This window comes from Hibiscus syriacus, unplaced genomic scaffold, assembly GCF_006381635.1.
Source record: "Hibiscus syriacus cultivar Baekdansim isolate YM2019G1 unplaced genomic scaffold, ASM638163v2 tig00007204_pilon, whole genome shotgun sequence".
NCBI classification, from domain to species: Eukaryota; Viridiplantae; Streptophyta; class Magnoliopsida; order Malvales; family Malvaceae; genus Hibiscus; species Hibiscus syriacus.
Window position 1 is genome coordinate 279,887 of NW_024062129.1, and position 26,861 is coordinate 306,747.

The window sequence follows — 26,861 nt, forward strand, 5'->3', positions numbered from 1 at the left end:
TTGAATGTGCATCGATGCACATAGCTCATAAATGTTATTTTAGCACAAAAATCTCTTCATAATATTCTCAACACTTTATATTTCCGCTCTTTTTATATCCTTAACTTGTATACACCTACTTAAACTAATTAATACCCATTCAATACCTCTTAACTTAAAAATCCAATCCTCCACATAGATTTCAAGAATCTCCCTCAATTTCCAACATGTTCTAAATCTAATTCTAACACTTTGTATGTCTTAATTAAGTCGATGACAAGTCAAATTCAACCTCCAATTCCAAAAATGAACTCTATTTCAAGATTTCATTTAAGAACTCCTAATCTTTAATTCTTCCTACACCCTTCATCTTGTTGTTTCAAAGTAAATTAAGCTTTCATTAAGCTTAATTATCATCTAAGGATCAAAACCAAACTTAAATTTCAACTAATAATCAGCTTATGAGAAATCTCACATTTGCAATGAGTCTTCACGTTGGGAGAAAAGAAGAGAAGAAGATAACTCTGAAAGCTTATGTATTTCCCTCTTCACTCTACGTGGAAACATATATAACCATAACAATTAAATTATTTCCCTTGTCAATGACTATTTTGTCCTTCTACTCCTCCTTATTTCCAATTTGATCCTACACCACATTTTTCATATAAGTCCTGAATTGTTCAATTATTATACTTTAATCACCAAATTTTGAAACTTTACAATTTAGTCACTAACCCAGTATTGAGGATGTTACAAATCTTTCCCCCTAAAAAAATTCGTCCTCAAATTTTTATTACGCGAAAAGATGGGGGTACTGAATCCTCATGTCTTATTCACGTTCCCACGTTGCTTCCTCTATCTTGTGATTCCTCCACAAGACTTTAACTAATTGAATAGTCTTGTTTCTTAACTGCTTAACTTCATGAGTTAAGATCTGAACCGGTTCTTCCTCATACGTTAGATCTGGCTGAATCTCGATCTCTTCTGGAGTCACAATATGGGAGGGATCAGATCGATACTTCTGAAGCATTGAGACATGAAAGACATCATGAATTTTCTCCATTTCAGGTGGTAACTCTAATTGATATGCCACTGATCCAACTCTTTTTACTATCTCGTAAGGTCCAATGAACCGAGGACTCAACTTTCCTCTTCGACCAAACCCTAAAACTTTTTCTGAGGAGACACTTTAAGAAACACTTTATCTCCAATTTGATATTCGATCTCTTTTCTCTTTAGATCCACGTATGATTTCTGTCTATCAGCTGCTTCTTTGAGATTATTTTGAATTACTTGAACATTTTCTTCCACTTCCTGGATCAACTCAGGACCAAGTATTTCTTTGTCTTTAAGCTCGAACCAATTTAAGGGCGTACGACATCTTTTTCCATAAAGAGCTTCATAAGGTGCCATTTTAATGCTTGATTGATAACTATTGTTGTACGCGAATTCAGCAAGAGGAAAGTACCTTTCCCATGATCCTTTGAACTAGATAACACAAGCTCTCAACATATCCTCCAAAATTTGGACTGTTCTCTCGGATTGCCCATCGGTTTGAGAATGAAATGATGTACTAAAGTTCAACCGAGTTCCCAACGCTTTATGTAATGATTTCCAAAACAGTGAAGTAAATCTAGGATCTCGATCCGAAATAATAGAAACAGGTACACCATGTAGACGTATAATATCCCTGATATACAACTCAGCATACTTATCCAAGGTAAAGTCAACTCGGACCAGAATAAAATGAGTTAACTTAGTCAATCTATTTACAATCACCCAGATGGAATCTCTTTTATTTGGAGTCAAAGGTAACCCCATTATAAAATCCATTATTACATTCTCCCATTTCCGCTGAGGAATAGACATTAGTTGCAATAATCCTGACGGAACATGATGTTCAGCTTTGACTTGCTGACACGTCAAACATTTGGATACGAATTCCGTAATGTCTCTCTTCATTCCAGGCCACCAATATCGACTCTTGAGATCTATATACATTTTATTTTCTCCCGGATGCATAGTCAATGGACTACAATGAGCTTCCGTTAACAAGTCTTTCTTCAACTCATCATCATCTGGAATCACTAGCCTCCCTTGATAATATAGGTTCTCATTAGCTTTCATTTCATAATCCGTAACCTCTCCATTCCTTATCTGTTATAACTTCTTTAAACACTTTTCATCTCTAGCTTGCAATTCTTTAATTCGATCTAGCCATGATGGCTTGAGAGTCAATTCTGCACATATGACACCGTCTCCTCTTAACGATAGTATGGCATCCACAGCTCGTAAGGCTGCAAACGCCTTTCGGCTTAAGGCATCCGCTACCACATTCACTTTCCCTGGATGGAAACCGATCACTACATCATAATCTTTTAAGAATTCCGCCCATCTTCTCTGTCTTAAATTTAACTCCTTTTGGGTGATCAAATATTTCAAACTCTTATGATCTGTATACAAATAGCATCGTTCACCATATAAGTAATAACGCAGATCTTAAGAGCAAATACTACTGCAGCCATCTCCAGATCGTGCGTGGGATAATTCTTTTCGTGCGGTTTTAGTCGCCTTGATACATACGCTACCACTTTACCCTCTTGCATTAGCACGTATCCCAGACCATTATGAGACGCATCACTATACACTACGAAGTTCTTGCCAGACTCGAGTTGAATCAAGACTGGAGCTTCTGTCAAAATCTTCTTTAGCCTTTCAAAACTCTCTTGGCATTCCGGATTCCACACAAATTTTATCTCTTTCCTTAATAATTTAATTAGGAGTAATGCTATTATCGAAAGGTTTTTAACAAACCTTCGGTAATAACCAGCTAACCCCATAAAACTCCAGACTTCTGACACATTCTTTGAAACTTCCCACTCTAAAATGGCTTTAATCTTTTGGTGATCCACTCGAATTCCTTTTACAGAAATCACATGTCCAAGGAACGTCACTTCTTTCAACCAGAATTCACATTTGGAGAGTTTGGCATAAAGCTTATTTTCTCTCAAAATCTGTAAAATAATATTTAAATGTGAACTATGTTCTTCTTCTGACTTTGAATACACTAAAATATCATCGATGAACACCACTATGAATCGAAGTAGGGTTGAAATATTATGTTTATAAGATCCATAAAAGTAGCTGGAGCATTTGTAACTCCAAACGGCATTACGATAAACTCATAGTGATCATATCTCGTTCTAAATCTTGTCTTTGGAATATCTTTATCTTGAATCTTCAATTGATGATAACCAGAACGTAAATCAATTTTTGTAAACATTGAAGCTCCCTTTAACTGATCAAATAAATCGTCAATTCTGGGGAGAGGATATTTGTTCTTGATGGTCACTTTATTAAGTTGCCTATAATCAATGCAAAGATGCATAAATCCATCATTCTTTTTTACGAACAAAACTGGAGCTCCCCATGGTGAGACACTCGGTTTGATAAACCCTTTGTCCAATAATTCTTGTAATTGGATCTTTAATTCTTGTAACTCTTTTGGGGCCATTCTGTATGGTGACATGGCAATAGGTGCAGTTCTCGGTATTACTTCAATCTGAAATTCTACCTCTAGTCTGGAGGCAAACCCGATAACTTTGCAGGAAAAACTATTGAAAACATTTTGATATTTCGATATAACAAATTAAGTTAAATGAATTTTAAGATTTTCCAAATGATTTTCTAAGTATATTCGATATAACTATTTGAATATCAAAACATTACTCCAAATCTTTCAAAAATCATTTTTAATCCTTACTCAAGTGTAAAATTAAGTTTTAATCTTAAAATAATTTCAAAATAATTTTACAAAGTATTTCGAACTATTTCAAAGCAAAAAATTCCAGATTGCTCAGAGGGAACCGATTCCCCCCTGAATGGTTTGGCTCCGAGAATTCCAGTATGCTCGGAGGGAACCGATTCCCCACAGGGGGTATCGATTCCCCTTTGTATAACGGTCGAAAAATTTGAATTTTACACTTAGGGAATCGATTCCCCATAGGGGGTACCGATTCCCCCACGATCCAAGCTGTTTTATTAATTGTTTTCACACTAAAACGGTTATATGATCTTCACTAATCATCCCCAACGTTCAGAAGTGATTCAAGGTGTATTTAAACAAGTTCTGAAGCCTTTGATCAAGAAGAAATCATAGAGAAACAAAAGAGAAAGCATCAAACACCAAGTTTGTGGTGTTTGATGCAAATCAAGCCAATTTTCCTTGCAATATTCATTTTACTTTCAAAGAACACCATTTGTGCTCATTTGTAATTATTTGTGAGTGTTCTTTTCTTGTTCTAGAATTGTGCAAACATCTTACATTGTGAGGATTTCCTTGTAAGTTTGCAAATTTGTGTATTTCTCTTTGAAAAAGAGTGTGCTCAAGAATTTGGGGTATAATTCTTGAGGAAGTTGTAAGGTTACTCTTTGTCCTCAAAAGAAAGAACAAATTAGTGAATTTGTTGGAAAATCCTTAGTGTGGATAGCTAAGGTAGTGGACGTAGACTTTGGTTGATAAAGTCAAACCACTCTGAATCGTTGTGCAATTACTTTCAATTTTCTACAAAAGCTTCCACCAAAATTTTAATTGCCAATTCACCCCCTCTTGGCCGATTCGTCAATCGATTAACTCAACAATTGGCATCAGAGCCTAACTCATTTGAAGGTTTAATCGCCTCTTGAGTCTATTCGGGAAGAGTTATATCGATAATTAAAGTCATCAATGGCCTCCGCTTCAAACTTCGACTCCGGTCTCGATTCGATGCCCGTCAACAAGCCTCCTTTCTTCAATGGGGATAACTATGCCTATTGGAAGAATAGAATGATTTACTTCATTCAAGCAAGTGACATGGGAGCATGAAATGTCGTAGAAGAATAATACTTCAAGCCTTTCACTCATCCAAGATTATGGAGTGAAGGAGAGACAAAAATGTTCCAGCTCAACTCCAAAGCCATCCATATCATATTTTGTTCTCTTGGACCAGATGAATACGGAAGAGTTTCATCTTGTACAACCGCCAAAGAAATATGGGACAAACTTCAAGTCACTCATGAAGGTATCGATGAGGTAAAGAAATCTAAAATTAGTATTCTAACGCATAGCTATGAAAATTTCAGGATGAAACAAATGAAGATATCAAAGCTATGACGGATAGATTTTCAACGATTGTCAATGGTCTCAAATCATATGGAGAGATCATTTCAAATGAAAAGCTTGTGAGGAAGTTAGTCTACTCCCTCCCAAAATCGTGGCAATCAAAGAAGACGGCAATCATCGAGTCTAAGGATCTAACATCCTTAACTCTTGAAGAGCTAATCGGTTCACTCCTCACTCATGAAATGATGCTTGAATATGAGGTAGACCTTGATAAGATTGAAGAGACACCAAAGGAGAATGAGAAGAAAAACATTGGAGTTGCTCTCAAATCCACAAAAAATGAGAGTGATTCGAATGAAGATGACGATGACGAGGAAATGGCATTGTTTGCCAAACGATTCAGAAAAATGATGAGACCTTACCGAGGAAGAAAATTCAAACGAAATGAAGGCCTCAAAAATAAACCAAAAGAAAAAGACCCGATTATTTGCTATGAATGCAAAAAGTCAGGGCATGTCAAATATGATTGCCCACAATTAAAGAGGAAGGGTCAATCAAAGAATAAGCACAAGGCTCATGTGGCTACATGGAGCGATGAAGAAGGTTCTGATGAAGAGGAACAAGAAGTAGCAAACTTGTGCTTGATGGCATTTGGGAAAATTCTAAGGTAACCTCTAACTCATCTGATTTTGATGATTTATCCTATGATGAGCTATTAGAGGAATATAATGGGTTGGCTTCGGATTATGAGAAATTGTTTTTAAAATATAAAAATGATGTTTCAAAATTGAAAAATGAAAATAAACTCATATCCAAAACCAACAACGATCTTGAAAGTAAAATCAAAGATTTGCAAATCAAACTGGAAGAGTTTGAAAATAAAATTTTAGATTTGCAAAATTTACTTTCAAAGGTCAATGATGATCATCAAAAGAAAATTGATGATCTTAAAGCTTCTTTTGATAAAGTTGGAACAAAACATTTTGAAAGTGGAGAAAATTCAAAATCCAACTTTGTTAGAAAAAGTTTTAAAAACTACAATCATAGAGGTCCCCAAAGAACCTCTGATGGAAAAATCGTTAGAAGTATATGGGTTCCTAAGGAGCTCATTACTACTAAAGATAAGGATATCCTACACAAATAGATACCTAAGGGGACTAGGATTTTGGAAACTAATGAATATGGACCCAAAAGAATTTGGGTACCAAAAATTAGAAATTAATCTATGTTTGTAGGAAAATGAGCATTGCTACAAGGCACGGGAAACAAATTCAAACTCATGGTACCTTGATAGTGGATGCTCGAGACACATGACCGGAGACAAAAGCTGGTTCATTAAGTTTAACGCCAAAAATGGAGGAGAAGTGACTTTTGGTGATGATTCAAAAGGTCACATTGAAGGTATTGGTACTATCGGTAATACTTCTTCCATACAAATTAAGAATGTTTTATATGTGAATGGATTAAAGCATAATCTATTGAGTATTAGTCAATTTTGTGATAAATGATTCAATGTCATGTTTGATATTAATGGTTGTAAAGTTATTGACATTGCATCTAATCAGATTATGCTTGTTGGTCATAGAATAGGAAACATATACATGGTGCATTTAGATTCTATTGATATGACTAATTTGTGCCTAGTGGCTAAGGATGAACATGATAGTTGGTTATGGCATAAGAGACTAGGAGATGCTAGTATGAGTGTTTTGCAACGGCTAATTCAAGGTGATTTAGTTCGAGGGTTGCCTAAGTTTAAATTTGATAATGATAAAATTTGTGATGCTTGTGCTAAAGGAAAACAAAAGCGAATTTCTTTTAAATCCATTAATGACGTATCAACTAGTAGAGTATTACAATTGATCCATATATATCTTTTTGGGCCAACTAGGACTACTAGCTTGGGTGGAAAATAATATGCATTTGTCTTGGTAGATGACTTTTCTAGATATACTTGGGTTATATATTTTTAAGTACTAAAGATAAAGCATTAGAACAATTCATCACGTTTTCAAAAGTAATCCAAAATGAAAAAGGTTACTCTATAACTAGTGTTAGGAGTGATCATGGAACTGAATTTGAAAATCTTGGATTTACTGAATTTTGTAACTCTAACAGTATTAGCCATAATTTTTCAGCACCTAGAACCCCTCAACAAAATGGAGTTGTTGAGAGGAAAAATCGAACTTTAGAAGAAATGGCTAGAACCATGTTTTGTGAAAATAATGTGCCAAAATATTTTTGGGCGGAAGCCACAAATACCGCTTGTTATGTTATAAATCGAGTAATGATTAGGCCAATTTTAAAGAAAACTCCATATGAAATTTTCAAAAATAAAAAGCCTAACATTAGCTATTTTCATCCTTTTGGATGTGAATGTTTTGTTTTAAACAACGGTAAAGAGAACCTTGGCAAATTTGATGCTAAAAGTGATGAAGGAATTTTTCTGGGTTATTCCTTAAATTCTAAAGCTTATCGAGTATTTAATAAAAGAACTTTAGTTGTAGAAGAGTCTATATATGTTGTTTTCGATGATAATCCCCTTCCGAGGAATGACTCTTGTATGAATGATGATGTAGGTGTTATAAATGCAAATGACGTTAGACATGACGTTGGAGAACCATCATCAAAAGAAGAAACAAAAAATGAGGAAACTCATGATCCTTTTGAGAATCCAACCATTGAAGAAAGGGAAGTATCTTATCCAATAGAGTACAACTATGTCAAGGATGGTGAAATTATAGGTGATCCATCCAAAGGGGTAACAACTCGATATTCTCTTAGAAATATTTGTAATTATGTTGCATTTATCTCATGCATAGAGCCTAAGGAATATTAAAGAAGCATTAAATGATGAACATTGGATTATGGCTATGCAAGAAGAGTTAAATCAATTTGAGAGAAGTAAAGTATGAACATTAGTTGAAAGGCCTAGTAATAAATCTACTGTAGGTACTAGATGGGTATTTAGGAATAAGCTTGATGAGAGTGGTAATATAGTGAGAAACAATACTAGACTTGTTGCTCAAGGGTATACTCAAGAAGATGGCATAGACTATGATGAAACATACGCTCCCGTAGCTATGATGGAAGCAATTAGAATGTTATTAGCATTTGCATGTTTTCATGAATTTAAATTATATCAAATGGATGTTAAAAGTGCATTTTTAAATGGTTTTATAAAGGAAGAAGTGTATGTGGAACAACCTCCAGGTTTTGAAGATTCAAAATTTCCGGACCATGTTCTTAAATTGACAAAAGCTCTTTATGGTTTAAAACAAGCTCCAAGAGCTTGGTATGAAAGATTGTCAAAATTTTTAATTGAAAAAGGTTTTTCAAAAGGGAAGGTTGACACTACATTGTTTTTAAAACATAAAGGTAAAGATTTATTAGTATTTCAAATTTATGTTGATGATATAATATTTGGTTCTACTAATAATGTTCTTTGCCAATAATTTTCTAAGCTAATGCAAAGTGAGTTTGAGATGAGCATGATGGGAGAGCTCTCATTTTTCTTGAGACTCCAAATCAAGCAAAGAAAAGATGGCATCTTCATCAATCAAGCTAAGTACGTCAAAGATATGCTCAAGAAGTTTGGACTGGAAAATGGCAAACCTCATGACACTCCAATGAGCTCTTCAATAAAGTTTGACTTAGATGAAGGAGGTAAATGTGTAGATGTTAAATTATATAGGTAAATGATTGGATCTCTACTTTATCTAACTGCAAGTAGACCGGACATTATGTTTAGTGTTTGCTTATGTGCTAGATTTCAATCATGTCCTAAGGAATCACATTTACTAGCTGTTAAGAGAATCTTTAGATACCTTAAAGACACTCCTAGTTTAGGACTTTGGTATCCTAGAGACTCTAGCTTTAGCTTGCATGCTTTTTCTGATGCGGATTATGGAGGATGCAAATTAGATAGGAAAAGCACCTCCGGTACTTGCCAATTCCTTGGAAATATGCTGATTTCTTGGTTTTCAAAGAAACAAAATTGTGTTGCATTATCTACCACTGAAGCCGAATACATTTCAGCTGGTAGTTGTTGTGCACAAGTTTTATGGATGAAATAACAACTTTTTGATTATGGAATTGAAGTTGGTACTATTCCTATCAAGTGTGACAATACTAGTGCTATTTGTCTCACTAAAATTCCCATTCAACACTCTAGAACTAAGCACATTGAAATAAGACATCATTTCATTAGAGACCATGTCACTAAGGAAGATGTAGTTCTAGAATTTGTTGATACTTTGCACCAATTAGCGGATATCTTCACAAAACTTTTAAACAAGGAAAGATTTTGGACACTTATGAGAGAATTAGGTTTGACCAACATATCTTCACTTAGTGTTTAAAATAATTTTAGCACTTTTAAGAATAAATGAAAAATGCTTATAATAGTAATTTTTGATTGCATTCATTGCTATTAGTTAGGGGAGTTTATGATTCTTGATGAAAAATTAATTTTATGTTCAAATATCGTTTAAAGATTAATTTAATTGTTTAAACATGATTAATTTTCAATATATTAGCTTCTAATACCACTAGAGGAAATTAATTTAGCATTTTGGGAGTTTAAAATCGGATTTTAGTATTTTGGTGCAGAGGGAATCGATACCCCCCTGGGTTTCTAGATATACACGGGCAGAACCCTTCAAAACTTCAAACCCTCTTCTCTTCTCTTCCTTGCCGCCTATCACTCCTCTACTCTCTCAAATCTCCATTTTTGCCTCAAATCAACGTTCTTAATCGAAATTCACTTCAAATATCATCTTTTAAACATGTTAGAATCATAAAAAACGTGCAAACTTCATCTAATCTCACTCAAATCCGAAATCCTTCAAGGTATTTTTCCAAAACTTCTATTTCATCAATTTATGAACATAGAACTAGTTTTAATTAGTTCTAGGATGAACTTTATATCGGGCATTGAGTGTTTAGTGATTAGAAACTAGATATCACAACTAATTTCATCAAAAACACAAGAATTTTCCAAAAAAAAATTTAAATTTTCGAGAAAAAAAAATTTGATTTTCAAATTATTGTGTTTTGATTGAATTATGTTGTTGTTATGAAAACTATACATATATTGTTTCTCAAAACCGTATTTTTCAAAAGTTTTCAAAAACTTTGCCCATTAGGATTGATTTGGAGAACCTTAAAATATTGAGGACTCAATTGAGTTTTGGGATTGATTGAATTGCATACATTGTTTTCTAAATTACAGGTTATCCATTCTATTCCGATTTCCTAAACCATGTCCAATCCTAAACGTGCTAGGTCATCATCTAGTCGCTCACACCGTCAACCAAATTCACCTCCAAATCCTCAAAATCCAATTCCTAATCCTAATCCCATTGATTCTAATTTGACTATCCAAAATTCGTGCTTCAATCATCCTGGTCCTAGAAATCATCGTTTTTGGTATTATCAATATTTCGACTCTTACAAAATTAAAAAAGAACGTATTCCTTCTCGTCAAGCTATGTTAGATATTAATTTTAAATATCTTCCTCTTTTACAAGAGTGGAAATTTGACAAACTTTTTTATCTTGAACCCATTGTCTACCATCAACTTGTTCATATTTTCTACTCTAATGCCGTTTGTGTTAAAAACCAAACTAAAACCGAAACCATAGGAATTCGTTCCTACCTCCTAGGACAATTCTTATATATTGACTCGGCTTACATAGCCAATACATTCGTATTAGATATCAAATGAAAAATAAATCTTAGGATCTCGTTATAAAAGAAGGGATAGTGCAAGTGTCTTAGACCTTCATGAACGTTTTCTTCATCTAATGATTTCTTGGTGGTTTTGACCATCCGGATGTCGTTATTCTACTCTTAGAGACTTAGATCTTTGGTGGTTACATTGTTTCGAAAACAATATTAAAATAAACCTACCTCGGATTATTTTTGCTGAAATTATTGAAACCGTAAATCTTGTTCCTAACAAGAAACTATGTTCATCTCTAGTTTACGGTTGCATTTTGAGTAATCTGTTTTCCAAAGCTGGGCTTAGAGTCGGTCTAGATGTCGTTTTCCCCCTTAAGAAACAAATTAATCTTCTTTCCTTAACAAGAGCGGGATAGATTAAGGATAAGGAAACCGGTGAATGGATTCGATTCTTTGCAAATACTTCGGGAGCTAGTTCTTCACAAGCTCCACCAGAAGCTGATGATGATCTCGAGCTTGAGCAATTAATGCGAGACATCGATGAAGCCGAAGATGAGCCTGAGCAGCCCAAGGAGCAAGCACAACAAACGCATCAAATGCCTCCATATTTTCAATCCTTTATGGAGACATTCGATTTCTGATATGCTACCATGGATTCGCGCTTTACTTCTATAGAGTCTCATTTATCAACAATGGGAGCTCAACAATTAGAAATTCTTCGGGAGATACGTGCAAACAACGAAGCAACTAACGCGCGTATTAATGAACTCACTCATGAAATGACCGCTATGCGAGCTCGTTTTCCTCCTCCTGATCCTGATATGTGATTCTATGTTTTGCTTTGAACTCCAAACTTATTGTTTTAACATTTTGAATATTTTGGAATGTTTGAATTTGTGGATTGATTGATTTTGAATTTGTTTGGATTTATGAATGGTGAGAACTTATATTTGGTGTGATTAAATTTATTCATTATTGCATCATTTACTTCATGTTAGATATACGACCAATTTTGCCATGTCACATTAATTATGAATATTGATTATGAAACTAATGGCTAACGTTTCTCTTGCTTGTGATCTTAGCAGATTATACTATATATAATTAATTGGCTAAATGATTTCAAAACCTTGTTTAAATTCTTTAAAATATCTTTTTGATTTAACAAAAAGGGGAGAAGTGTTAAATGTGTTTTAAATTTAAATGTGTTTTAAATTTAAATGATAAATGGGAGAAGTGTTAAAGTAAGGGGGAGTAATTTCAAACTTGATTTCAAAATCTTAAAATTACTAAAAATGTTTTGTTATATCAAAAAGGGGGAGATTGTTGAAAACATTTTGATATTTCGATATAACAAATTAAGTTAAATGAATTTTAAGATTTTCCAAATGAATTTTCTAAGTATATTCGATATAACTATTCGAATATCAAAACATTACTCCAAATCTTTCAAAAATCATTTTTAATCCTTACTCAAGTGTAAAATTAAGTTTTAATCTTAAAACAATTTCAAAATAATTTTACAAAGTATTTCGAACCATTTCAAATCCAAAAATTCCAGATTGTTCAGAGGGAACCGATTCCCCAAGGGAGTACCGATTCCCCCTGAATGGTTTGGCTCCGAGAATTCCAGTATACTCGGAGGGAACCGATTCCCCCCAGGGGTACCGATTCCCCCTTGTATAACGGTCGAAAAATTTGAATTTTACACTTAGGGAACCGATTCCCCATAGGAGGTACCGATTCCCCCTACGCTCCAAGCTGTTTTATTAATTGTTTTCACACTAAAACGGCTATATGATCTTCACTAATCATCCCCAACGTTCAGAAGTGATTCAAGGTGTATTTAAACAAGTTCTGAAGCCTTTGATCAAGAAGAAATCATAGAGAAATAAGAGAGAAAGCATCAAACACCAAGTTTGTCCAAATCAAGCCAATTTTCTTTTCAATATTCATTTTGCTTTCAAAGAACACCATTTGTGCTCATTTGTAATTATTTGTGAGTGTTCTTTCTTGTTCTAGAATTGTGCAAACATCTTACCTTGTGAAGTTTTCCTTGTAAGTTTGCAAATTTGTGTATTTCTCTTTGAAAAAAAGTGTGCTCAAGAATTTGGTGTATAATTCTTGAGGGAGTTGTAAGGTTACTCTTTGTCCTCAAAAGAAAAAACAAATTAGTGAATTTGTTGGAATATCCTTAGTGTGGATAGCTAAGGTAGTGGACGTAGACTTTGGTTGATAAAGTCGAACCACTCTAAATCGATGTGCAATTACTTTCAATTTTCTGCAAAAGCTTCCACCAAAATTTTAATTGCCAATTCAACCCCTCTTGGCCGATTCCGTCAATTGATTAACTCAACAAAAACGTCAGAAAACTCTCTGACTATAAGAATTTCTTCAATCCTATTCTCTTTTGCTCTCACATCCAGCACACTAGTAATAAACCCTTGGCATCCCTGTAGCAATAACTTCTTTACCGACATCACTGATATTACATTAGCTAATGGGTTCCATCCTTCACTAAATACAATAACTTCTATATCTTCTGAACTTCTTAACGTTATTCTTTTCAGTCTACAGTCAACATTAGCATAGTAACGATATAACCAGTCCATTCCCAGTATCACATCGAATTCGTCAAAAGGTAATTCCATCAGATTAGCAGGGAATTCAATTCCCTGAATCCGTATGGGACACCCTCGACACACCATATTGACTATAGCACTGTGTCCTAACGGATTAGTCACTATTACCTCAGTGCTAGTAGATTCTAATGGAATATTCAATTAGTTCACTAACTTACTACAAATGTAAGAATATGTAGACCCCGAATCAATCAATACAAACACATTCTTTTCATACAACTGAAATATATCTGCTATTATCTCTGGGTCATCTCTATCCTCGTTAGTCTTGAGATTATACACACGAGCTGTAGAACGTATATCTTGTGGAGCTGATGACTCTGATTGACTTCTTCCTCTGCCTCTACCTCTTCCTCTCTGGGTAACCGAGGTAGACCTCTCTGGCTGAGCAGATTCACCAGCTAACATGGGACAATCCCGAACAAAATGTTTGGTGTCCCCACCTTTAAAACAGGCTCCAGAAATCATCCTACATATCCCCGAATGGTTCCTTCCACAATGTGGACATTGCCTGACTTGGCTCGGGTTAGATCTCCCAGCTCCAGATCCCATTGATTGTGTCTGTCGACCCCTCATCTGATTTGATCCCCTTGCAGAATATGCAACTGACTCTGTTCGTGCTTGGGGTCGAGAACTCACATCTCTGCCCCTTTTTGATGGTGCAGTACTCGATCATGTGCCCAATCTTTTTGAAGTCTGAACTCGGAATCTCTGAACCTCTCATTTTGAGCTCTTTCCAGAGCTTTAGCACGGTTCACCACTTCTTGAAACGAGGATAGATTTAACAAAATTAACATTTCCTTCAGTCTTGGATGTAAACCTTCCACAAACCAATCACAAACATCCTTTTTTGTAGGAATAAGCTCGATAACAAAGCGACTCAACTTGTTGAATTCACACTCGTATTCATAAATTGTACGGTTTCATTGCTTCAGATTCATGAACTCTTGTTTTATCTGTCGAATAAACTGATCTCCGATATATTTATGCTTGAACTCTTCTAAGAACAAAGACCAAGTTACTTGATCACCGGGCATTCTCAATGTAATGTTGGTCCACCAAATCCTTGCTTGCCCTCGGAGCAAAGAGACTATTCCATCCAGCTTTCTGGATCGGAACAATGAAGTCCCTCAAGCATGATTTTTACGTCATTAAGCCAAAGGTCCGCAGCAACAGTATCTTCTTCGGCTTCACCTCTAAACTCTGGTGCTCCTAAACCCTTCAACTCCTTTGCAACATTCATTCTTAGAGTTGAAGTAACAGAAGGTTGGAAACGCGCCAATACCGCGTCCAGTGTTATGAAAAACATATCTTGATCACTTACAAGCACTCTAGAGGGTGCCTGATCTTCACTCTGCCTGCCAGGGCAGGTGAACTACTACTTTAGCAGGCCTATCGTCTCCCGCTTCACTTCTAGAGCTACTATGCCCGGACATCTATACAAACATACACATGTCGTTCTATCAGCCAAACAACATACTTATTATTATATCAGATCAGAAGTTTTCACTATTTTGTTGACATGTATACCGTATGGGACAATCTAGACTTCGGTTTATACCGAGAATCGACTAAATCGTAGCTTTGATACCATTAAATGTAACACCCCAACCAGTACCCGACCTGGATACAAGTCTGAAGTGTCACATTGACTTTTCAAACTGACACTTAAAGAAAAATAGGGAAATTTTAAACTTTCATTAAAACAAAATACATTAATTTACATAAAAGAGACCACAAAATACAAAATTGATCAGAGAATTGTAATTAAAACTAATTACATGCCAATACTCTATAAACAACCAAAATATCTACTTTGTCAATTACTTCTGATCTGATCTTTTAGTAGTGATGTTGTCCTTGCCACTTATATTAGTGCTCTTCTTGTTTCTTGGTACCTACGTGTAAATCACTTACACGCTAAGTCATAGACTTAGTGAGGCATAATATAAATATATAGATATAACAATGCATTCATGAACATGCATTCTTACCATATGATCATGACCTCTTAATTTGCATGCATCTATTACACTATAACATATATGATGGTGACATGCACATATAAACCATATATTCTTATGCTAATTCCACTTTAATTTATCTTTGGATTGCCCATGTACATTATTGAGAACAGAAGGTACGCGAGTACACTGAGGTTGTGCACAATACTGTCACCACAGCTCGAATAAAATCCCACTAGGGGCACTGAATATTTGTCCCGAATGACCACTATGTCCCGAAGGACCACTGATAATCACTCGACTTTTGGCATGCCAATTATACCTACAGCTCTCATATTAAATAACATGGGCTTAATTATAAATACATTTCTCATTTCATCTCTCTTCATCATTGTCCATGTAAACACATAAGCCACTTCATATGATCATTTCCATTATTTCACATACCTGGAATATTCTCTGATAATGGCATTCATTCATATAATATCATGTTAAATCATGAATGAAAAATGCATGGAATCACTATAACGTTAACATATATATATATATATATGCATGTGCGTGAATATAGAATCATAAATTCAATGCTAAGAGATTGACTTATCGCAAGTCTTATCTCAATTCTTTATCATCTAGGATATGCACTCACCTTTGCCTTGCTTGTTTTGACTTGATCCTAATCATTCGTTTGTTCAGAACGAAATTACGTTCTATATCTACATAGTAATACATTGATACTAATCAGTATACTAATTAATATATTCTAAACTATCACTCCTTAGGCTAAAAAGAAAGGTTTTTCCATCTCTTAATAAAGGTATGCATCGATGCACTACACCATGTATCGATGCATCCCTTGACGGGTGCATCAATGGACTATCTATGCATCGGTACATAAATCTCATTCGATGTTTGTATTTTAAGGGGGTGCATCAATGCACTACTTGTGCATCGATACACTGATGGTATTCGATGTTTTTATTTTAAAGGAGTGCATCGATACACTTCATGTGCATCGATACACCTTGAAAAATTTCTTGGATTTTACCCTTGATGCATCGGTACACATTGAATGTGCATCGATGCACATAGCTCAGAATGTTATTTTAGCACGAAAATCTCTTCATAATATTCTCAACACTTTATATTTCCCCTCTTTTTATATCCTTAACTTGCATACACCTACTTAAACTAATTAATACCCATTCAATTCCTCTTAACTTAAAAATCCAATCCTCCACATAGATTTCAAGAATCTCCCTCAATTTCCAACATGTTTTAAATCTAATTCTAACACTTCGTATGTCTTAATTAAGTCGATGACAAGTCAAATTCAACCTCCGATTCCAAATATGAACTCTATTTCAAGATTTCATTCAAGAACTCCTAATCTTTAATTCTTATTGCACCCTTCATCTTGTAGTTTTAAAGTAAATTAAGCTTTCCTTAAGCTTAATTATCATCTAAGGATGAAAACCAAACTTAAATTTCAACTAACAATCACTTATGAGAAATCTCACCTTTGCAATGAGTCTTCACGTTGGGAGAAAAGAAGAGAAGAAGAGAACTCTGGAAGCTTATGTATTTCTCTCTCACTCTACGTGGAAACATATATAACCATAACAATTAAATTATTTCCCTTGTCAATGACTATTTTGACCTTCTACTCCTCATTCTTTTCAATTTGATCCTACACCACATTTTTCATATAAGTCCTTAATTGTTCAATTATTATACTTTAATCACCAAATTCTGAAACTTTACAATTTACTCACTAACCCGGTATTGAGGATGTTACACAAACACTCCACGCAACATCACAATCATTAAATTTTGTAATCATTTGATTTTATCATACAGAAAAAAAAGAAAAATGTGTAATATTCGAGGTTATAAAAACCCAAACCGATTATAAAGAAGGGACTCTCATCTCGGTTTTCCAAAAAGAAAAAGTAATAAAAATAGGAATATAATATTTAATGGTATTTTCTCCTTTTTTTAGTTTCGAAATGTAGTAAAAAATAACCAAGCAACCAAAACCTTTGCATGTAATCGAAAATAAAGAGATCGAGTAGTTTACCTGCGTCTAGGAGGGTAGGTCGGAGCTTTTGGGAAGTTTTTAACTTTAATTTTAGTCGGTTTAGGGGTCAGAGGAAAATGGGTAGCCGAAGGGTTGGGGTAGATTTCGGATGATTTAAGTCCTAAATCTAGGTTTAGGAGGGTGATGAGAGTGTTTTAGGCTTATTTTAGGTTCATTTCGGAGCTTCGACCATCATGTGTCGTGACCAGAACGGCAATCGAAAGCGGGAAAAGGCGGCCGGCAGTATGTCGGTCGAGGGATAACGAGAGAAAAGAGAGAGGGTTTTGATTTTTTTAGAAAATCGGTGAAAATGAAAAAAAGAAGGAAAAGTAATATTTATATAAGGAATTTAGGGGAAATCACACTTAGGTCCCCCGATTTTAAGCATGTTTTTACAAAATAGTCATATATAGGGACTGAAATTGATATTTACCCATTTTTGTGTATGCTTTATATTTTTTGTATAATTTATGTTTAGTCTCCCTAACTTTAGTGTTTTTTGCATGTTAGTCATATGTAGGGACCAATTTTGTAATTTACCCACTTTTGTGCATGTTGTATATTTTTAGGGTTATTTTCATTTTAATCACTCTATGTTTAGATTATTTTTACAGTTTAGTCATGTGTAGTGATGATTTAATTTTTTTAATACTTCTGGACTAATTTAGTAATTTACCCTTTTTTATTCGAATGCATGTTTTAGGTTAGAAAAGGGAATAATTAGGAAATAGCCCCTATAGTTTCTACATGTTTATATTTCAAACTATAATCTTTTTTATTTAATTTAAGTTGGCCATGAAATTTTATTTTATTTAAATTTGGTCCTCATGTTTTATTTATTTTTATTCTTTGTAATTTTAGGACTTAATATTAAACATGTTCATTTTAGTCATTTTGCATTTTATTTTGTTTTAATTTTTGACATTATGTTTTGTTTGTTTATATTTTAGCCCTATTTTCATTTTATTTTATTTTAATTTTTGCATGTTGCTTGTATGTTATTTCATTTCAATCATTAATTAATTTTGCATGATACCCTCATAAGCATTTCTTGACTCGAATCAAAATAATTTGCCTAAGGGTAATATTCGTTCATTTTTATATTATCGTAAAGTGACTGTCTTAATGTATAAGAAAGTTACTTTCGATAATTTTGAAATGAAAGTCTATCTCACTTAGTGACACAAATTAAATTGAATCCATTTTAAAATTTGGGGATTGGGAAAAAGATCATGTTCTTTAATTAAATTTACCGAGAAAAGACTGTTAGATCGAATCTAAGATCTCGTCTTGATGTATTTAAATAATTGAACATTCTTATTCTCATTAAGTATTGGTAAAACAAATAATTAATTATTCTTGCTTGATGTATGCTTTTAATTTGTTTTATTTTTGCATGTGTTTTTCAATAGGATTTCAAAATAGTAACACTCTAATCGATATTGAAAATAGTAATATGTCCTCGTTTCGGTTAAAGTAATAAATGATTTCTTTAAGGCATAAGAGGTAATTTATTCTCGATTGGAAATAATCAGATATTACCGTTTTCTCTCGAGTCAATATTGATTTTTAAGACGGAATAGTGATATCTCTTCATTTTGATTGGAGCAATAAATGATTGCTTTAAAGCATGAGATGTCATTTATTCTCTATTGGAAATCATTAATATTATCGTTTTCACTCGAATCAATATTGAATTTTAAGACGAAATAGTGATATATCTTCATTTCAATTGGGGTAATAAATGACTGTTTTAAGGCATGAAAGATCATTTATTCTCTATTGGAAATAATTAGATATTATCGTTTTCTCTCTTAAAATTATTTTGGGTGTTGTTATTTTGAACTAATAATGAACTTTGGAATAGAATTTTAATATTTCTTTATTTCGATTGGAGTAAGAATCGATTGCTTTAAGGTATAGTTGATTCTTCTCGATAGGAAATAATTAAATATTATTTTGATTCGTCCTAAAATTCAAAGAGTATTACTTGTAGGGGATCTTAAATTAAATTAGACTCAAATTCTTAAATTTCATTGCAAAGACAACTAATTAATCGACTAGGTACCGATTTAGGGCATTGTGGGGGTGCTAATCCTCCCCACACGTAACTGATTCCTGAACTCAAATTTTGGTAACGCATACCGTAAATTTGTTGTTTTAATTAAAATGAATGTTTTTTTAAATGACAAATACTTTTTGGGTGCCCAATCACACTCTAATAAAAGATTAATGGTGACTATTCGAACCACGTTTTGTCTTTAACGACTAAAAATTATTCAAAACGAGACCCCTTTTTCCTTTTCGAAAATCGTTTCGACACCTCCCATAATTTTTAAAAATTCTTATTAAGCCTCTCAAATTTCAAAAATTATAGTTAGACACTAATTTTTTAGAAAAATATAAACTAAACCCTTAAAAACTTTAATTTAAACCTTTAGATTTTTAAAAATTTTAAGTTGGTCTCCCAAACTCTATCATGAAGTTTTGCCACTGCAATTAACTGCACATGGGTTTAATTTATTTAAACTTGTTATTTATTCGTCAACAACGTGGATGTCAGCTAAGTTACTAGGAAAGACATGCTTACGATTGGAATTTGTTAGGTCCGTTAATTCCGCAGCAAATGTTGGGATTGTGACCTATTCTGGTTTGTAATTCTAAAATCAAATGCTTAATCCTCCATTTTGTATTTGTGCAGACGTGTTCTTTAGTGTGCCTTCTAAATCAATCCACGCCTATTTCGCCCCAACTTTCTGATCAATTGGTTTTGTAAGTCCACTATGTTAATCCCTTCGATTGCTAGAGCTAATAGAGATTTTACAACAATTGGACCCAGAAAAAAGATTTTTTTTTGTTTAAATATAGACATGTGTTGGTATTATTGTGTATCGATTTATTTAGGGTAAAAACACAAATAGTCTCCCAATTATAGGACGTAGTTTTGTTGAGTCTCTCGACTATTAAAAGTTACAAAATAGTCACTCAAATATTCATATGTTTCAAACTTGTCTTTTTTCGATAAAAAAATTGACGATCTTTTGAGTTGTACGTTAACCTGCTAACTGAGATATGATAGTCGTTTGAGAATTTGGGAACATATTTTAGTGTATCTCATTCAGCAAGTAAACGTCTAGCTCACACTAACAACAATTTTTTAACGAAAAAGGACGAGTTTGGAACATATGAATAGTTGTGTGACCATTTTATAACTTTTAATAGTCTATGGACTTAACAAAGAAAGCCATATGGTCGGAAGATCATTTTGTAATTTTTAATAGTCGGAGAAGTCAACAAAGTAATATCATATAGTCGAGGATCATTTGTGTACTTTACCCATAAATTTTCTTATAACCAAATTTGAAGTAGTTGAATATAATACTATTATTTGAGGGTTTTACGTTGATGAAACGATATTCCGGACATTAAATTGGTGTGTGCCCACAATTTACTTGAATAGCACGTTTTGTGCTTTTACAAAGTTGCTATATTGGATTGTAGAGGCGTCAAAGCAAGTCCCCCTGTCCCTCACCAATCCAAATTATCAAAGCAAAAAGAAACTATTTAACTTCATTGTTTTGATCATTAAAACTTTAAAATTTATAAATTAGTCATTAAATTTTATCAAAAATAATTATCAAACTCTTACAATTTATTATAACATCGCAACGACCACTTATAACAATTTGATAAAATCTAATAGATATTTCATAAATTTTAATAATTAAAATGACCATTTAAACATAATCTAATATGATCTCTAATGTATTTTTTTTTAATATATGGATACCCAAAAAGATAAAGAAACTCTGTCTCATACTTTTTCTCACCTTTTCTTTCTTCCACATGTATGATGCTGAATCCTCTTACAAAGTTATTTTGAATTCATGACATATATTAAAAATATTTATAAAAACTTTCATTTTAATTAATTAATTACCCTTACTGCAATGGCTTTAACTCTTTTATAGTTTCATTTTATGCATAAATTTTTGCAGTGTGGCAATCCAACCAATATATGTATGACAAGTGTCATATTATTGTACCGACATAGCATAGCTTTGAATTTTCCCATTTGAAGACATAACTTGCAAGCTTTGTTTCTGGGTATGTAGGCCATCAAAATAGGACCCTCACCTGATTTTATGCTTTGACTGAATCATCATTGCCAAATGATTCTTTTTAATAGTTGTCTAATGTCAAATTTTAATTTTAAAAAAAAATTGATGATGATTTTTGGGGTAAAGTAGATAGGTATCCGATTATAGGTTGTTGTTTTGTTGAGCCATTTAATTACTAAAAGTTACAAAATGGTTTCATGATAATAGGATGTTGCTTTGTTGAGTCATTGGACTACTAAAAGTTACAAAATGATAACTAAATTATTCATATGTCCCAAACTCATCATTTTCTGTTAAAAAAATGACGGCCATGTGGGTTAGATGTTAACATGTTGACAAAGATATAATAAAATCTGATCATAGAATTATTTGAGTTGTATTTTGTGGATCGAAACTTTATGTCGTCAGTTAAATCCTTAAAATATTATGTCACCGAGCCTGTACTTGAAAACAACAACAATGCAAGTATATATCATCAAAATATGATTTTATCATATTTCAATCCTTAAGGACTGTATTGCTCTTATTGATAATATCAGGAACGTCTTCATCAATGGTCACGAAGAAACTTGAGCTACGCTGGTAGATTAGAGCTTATAAAAACTATCCTAAACAGAATTGAGCAGCTATGTTCACGTTTCTTTTGGAAAGGTTCAGACAAGACAGCTTAAGCATTCAAATTTTTGGTGTAGGCAGTTAATCCTACCCCAATCTATCCTAAACAGAATTGAGCAGCTATGTTCATGTTTCTTTTGGAAAGGTTCGGACAAGGCAGCTTTGGGTGCTAGAGTGAGCTGGAGGAAACTATGTCTTCTTAAATCAGAAAGGGGTTTAGACTTAAAGACATAAAATCATGGAACAAGGCTTGTATGATGCATTTAATTCGGAAGGCGCTAGCGGGTGAAGGTTCCTTATGGATAGCCTGGATTAATAGTTATATTATTAAAAATTCTGATTTCTGGGACATGGAAATTGGTCTTAATATGAGCTGGACATGGAGCTTCCGAATCTTGCTTAAAATGAGACATCAAGCTTCGACTATTCTATCCATGGGAGCTGCTACTATAAAGTGGCACAAGTTAATATGGTTCCACTCCATATCCCAAAATTTAGCATTATTATTTGGACGGCTTTGTTAAATAGACTTCCAACTAAAGATAGATTGCTTGGAATCTAGGGATCACTTATTTCTTCATTGTCCTTTGTCTAGCTCACAGTGGGATGCGATTTTGCACCTAAATGGCATTCGAAGAAGACCATGCTCTTGGGAAGAACACATATCTTGGGCATGTGCTACATGGAAAGGTAAATCCCTACTAGTTACTATCATGAAGCTTGTTTGGACATCTTTTACTTATACTATATGGGAAGAGAGGAACAAAAGGTTATTTACTGGTTGCTCAAGATCTTTTGAAGCTATGTTCAACGCCATTAACGATACTATTTCAATCAAATTACGGGATAGAAACATTAATAGGATTGATAGTGTCAATATCACACTTTGTAATCAATGGGGTATTGCTTATTGAAGTTGTGTTGTTGTAATTTTGATTGTAAGTTATAGATACTCTTGTAAGTACTTATTGTTCTTTTAATCGTAGATCATTTTGTAATTTTTAATAATCGAAAAACTCAACAAATCAACACTCTATAATCATGAATATTTGTATAATTTACGCAAATATTTTTCACGAACAAAAAATTAGGTATGTTATTGTATAATGAGCCTTAATTAGCATGAATTTTTGCAAATCCAATGAATAGTCAAGAGGAAGGTTCATGAGCATTGCATGGTGCCTACTTTATCGTACAATTACCCCTACCCTTTGAGTTGCTTTTATTGATTCCTTGAAACAGTGTCTCTGTGGAGAAATCAGAACACAAACTTTCACAGAGCATCAGACACAAATATCCAAATATAATATCATATCTGTCTGTCTTTTAAATTCCCAATAAAATATTATTAAAACTACTAAAAGAGACTGTAAATCCATCCAAAGTAAAAAGAATTTAATATCTGCATTACATGGAAATGAAGTGAATTTCCCAAGAATTTCCTTTATAAATTGAAAAAAGGGAAGAAAACAGAAGCTTGCCTTCAAAGCACAAAACCCTTTATCCACTTTCCCTCAATTTAAAATCTTTAAGCATAAAAACAAAGCATCTGCTCTTACAATAAAAACCCTCCAAATTTACTTGCTTTCCCTTGTAAGTTTCAACTTCTCCTTTGCTTAGAGTGTAGCTATCTTACCTTTATCATTCCATCAATATGTATTATATTTATCTTTCTGTGCAAGAACATTTCTAAAGTTTGGAATCTCACTCCAAAGCGTTGTCTGCATGTCATGCATTAGTTTATGAGGTCAAATTCAAAACTTGGGTAAGCTTCTGCTTTGTGTTTGGATTTGGTCTGCTTCTTCTCTGGTTTTGTTTTTCATTTCTTCGTCTTCTTCTTAAACTTGTCTCACACGTGGCTTGTCATGTCATTTCTGCTGTTCATGGGTAAAAGATCATTCTTTGAAGCTCTTATCTCATAAAAGAATTTGAACACAATAAACCATCTTTCAAAGTATTTATTTAGTACCCCAAACAACAAAACAGAGAATCAATCGGCCGCTGAGTTACCATGAGATGTTTAACAGGAGCAGGAGATTCTTGGCAACCAGCAATGACTGCCAATACAACCACCCCAGGCTACTGGTTCAGCTGGAGGGTCTTGCTTTGTGTCCTTTGGGTCTTATTCACTGCGATTTTTTCCTTGGTTCTGATATGGAAATATGAAGGTCTCCGTAAACCGAATCACGATGGCGAAGAAACTCAGAAAGATACGGCGGGATCTCTTCATGAAGATGAGACTTGGAGGCCATGTTTAAAAGGGATTCACCCTGCTTGGTTGATGGCTTTCAGGCTTGTTGCTTTCTTCGTGCTTTTGGTATTGCTAATAGTCACCGCTTTTGTTGATGGAGGCAGCATTTTCTACTATTATACTCAGTAAGCTCTCCTTTTTCTTGGGCCAAACACAATCAAATTTGACGTCTACGTTTGTCGAATGAGGCATAAGATGATTCCCCAACCGAAATAGTGATTTAGAGCATCATTAAATTAGAGGATTTGAGAGGAACATGAATTTCTGCAATAGTGCTTTATACGAACTATGGACTCAACCTGTTTCTGCATTTCTTTTGTTCTCTGCAGGTGGACTTTCACACTAATTACAGTTTATTTCGGGGTATGCTTTTAATTCTTCTATAATTTTTTATCTGTATAATCATGTTTCTTCATAGTAGTAATCGTTAGGGTAGTTGTGCTGGGCAATATTTTCAGTTGTAATTGAAGAGCATCATTGAAAACAGAGATGGGAGAGTTTGTTTGTAGTGCAGGTAAGATGGACTAACTATAAGCATGCGTCGGCTTGAGTAGCATCTCACTTTTTCACTTTAACTGCTATAGATTGTGGAAAATGATTGTTCAAATATTACTTTTCCAATAAGATAATTTCCATAAAGTTCTCACTTGTCGAACAAGTAAACTTCACAATGCTCGATTTTTTCGAACAAATTTAATTGGAAATTTCCATAAAGCTGTGTTGGAACAGCCCAGTCAGTGCTTGCACCCCAATAGGCACACTTACACACCCACTGGTGAAGAACAAAATCAGTTATATGTTACTGTTATGCCTTTTGATTTGTTATCAGCTCGGATCACTTCTCTCCATGCGTGGATGTTACCGATACCACAAAAGGGTAAGTGGTGACAAGGTTGATAATGTAGAGTTAGATGCAGAGCAAGGGAGCAATGCCGGTGCTGCATCTGGAGAAACGTCTAACAATGCAGAGAAAATCGTTAACTCGGAGGGGCATTTTGTTCGCCAACGTGCAGGCACTTGGGGTTATGTCTTTCAAATAATTTTCCAGGTGCATACATGACTTTCTCTTCAAGTGAACTTTTAAGTATTTAGACCAGAACACTATTTTACATTCCGGCATAAACTAGCCGGTATGCTTCCTACAGATAGTGACAGTTTTTCTCTTGTGAATCAGATGAATGCAGGTGCCGTTTTGCTGACGGATTGTGTTTTTTGGTTCATAATTGTCCCCTTCCTTGCCATTAAGGATTGCAACCTTAGTATTGTAAGTATCACCATTCACTCATATCTCGTCATAGGCGACTAAACATTTAAAAACAAACCATTATGCATCATAAGATGAAAAGGGGAAAAGAGAAGCCCCAGTGTGTGGTCAGTTACTTCGGTTCTTATATTTGAATCTTTTGGCGGCAGCTTGCTGTTAACATGCATACTATCAATGCTGTTTTCCTGCTTGGTGATACTGTTTTGAACTGCTTGGTAAGTTTCCCCAATTATATTCAAATTTAGAACGCTCGTAGTTTCTACATCTGTCCATAAATTTCATGTTAAATTTTGCTTCTCTGTTTCGTTCAGAACTTCCCCTGTTTTCGGATCGCATACTTCTTCCTATGGACATTGACATATGTTATATTCCAGTGGATCGTTCATGCTTGTGTGAATATCTGGTAAATCCATTAACCCCCATCTTACTCTAGTGGTATATGACGTTCCCGTGTAATTTGACCACTGTATGCTGCTTTCAATTGCTATAAACAGGTGGCCATACCCATTTCTTGATTTGTCATCATCATATGCTCCCTTATGGTATGTCCTAAACCATATTTGGTCTTTTATAATTGTCAACAGTTTGTCGGGTTAGGCATTATATGTTTGTATCAGTCTTGTCATTTCTACATATTCGTCTAATATCATCTCCGAATCGGGATTTGAAGGTACTTTTCGGTAGCATTGCTGCATTTCCTATGCTATGGTGCCTTTGCTTTGGTGATAAAGCTGAAGCACCATGTGTTTTCAAGATGGTTCCCTGAGTCCTACCAGTGTCAGAGGTAACTTGGCTGAGAATTTGAGTCGAAGAAGGTTTTGAAGAAACATGTAATTTCCCCCCACACAGAAGAGACATTCAATAGAGAGCTTGAGATGTCAGATATAACATATTGAAACACTGGATTGTTGCGTAAAAAAACAAAACAAAATGACAAGAGTTGATACATAAGTAGGTAGAGTTTTGGAGGATACATAATTGCTTAGCAAAAGCAAGAAGATCCTCTTGTTTATTCAACAAGTAGCTTTACGCTGTAACTACAGACAATTCAGGAATAACCCCATACAAGGCTATTGTTCCTCTCATCAATTTTACCCTGCTCCCTATATGCACATTCAATACAATGTATTTTATTTTTTGCTCCCTTCTTTGTCCAATT

At 34.1% G+C, this 26,861-nt stretch overlaps 1 protein-coding gene across 5 annotated transcripts; it reads left to right on the forward strand.

The window, feature by feature from the left end:
* The first annotated feature begins 8,475 nt into the window (after window positions 1-8,475).
* Window positions 8,476-26,843, forward strand: LOC120201428. Of its 5 annotated transcripts, none has more exons than XM_039202040.1 (9): window positions 8,476-8,487; window positions 24,143-24,563; window positions 24,768-24,801; window positions 25,268-25,486; window positions 25,613-25,702; window positions 25,852-25,917; window positions 26,014-26,105; window positions 26,197-26,244; window positions 26,373-26,843. In XM_039202040.1, exons 2-9 carry the CDS (start codon window positions 24,199-24,201, stop codon window positions 26,488-26,490), a joined length of 1,032 nt encoding a protein of 343 aa, XP_039057971.1. In that variant the 5' UTR covers window positions 8,476-8,487; window positions 24,143-24,198; the 3' UTR covers window positions 26,491-26,843. The 5 variants fall into 5 exon arrangements, with proteins under 5 accessions (XP_039057971.1, XP_039057970.1, XP_039057973.1 ...); XM_039202039.1 differs by lacking the exon at window positions 8,476-8,487 and adding an exon at window positions 15,739-15,770 and having other exon boundaries at window positions 24,108-24,563; XM_039202042.1 differs by lacking the exon at window positions 8,476-8,487 and adding an exon at window positions 23,676-23,780 and having other exon boundaries at window positions 24,215-24,563.
* The last annotated feature ends 18 nt before the right edge of the window (window positions 26,844-26,861 follow it).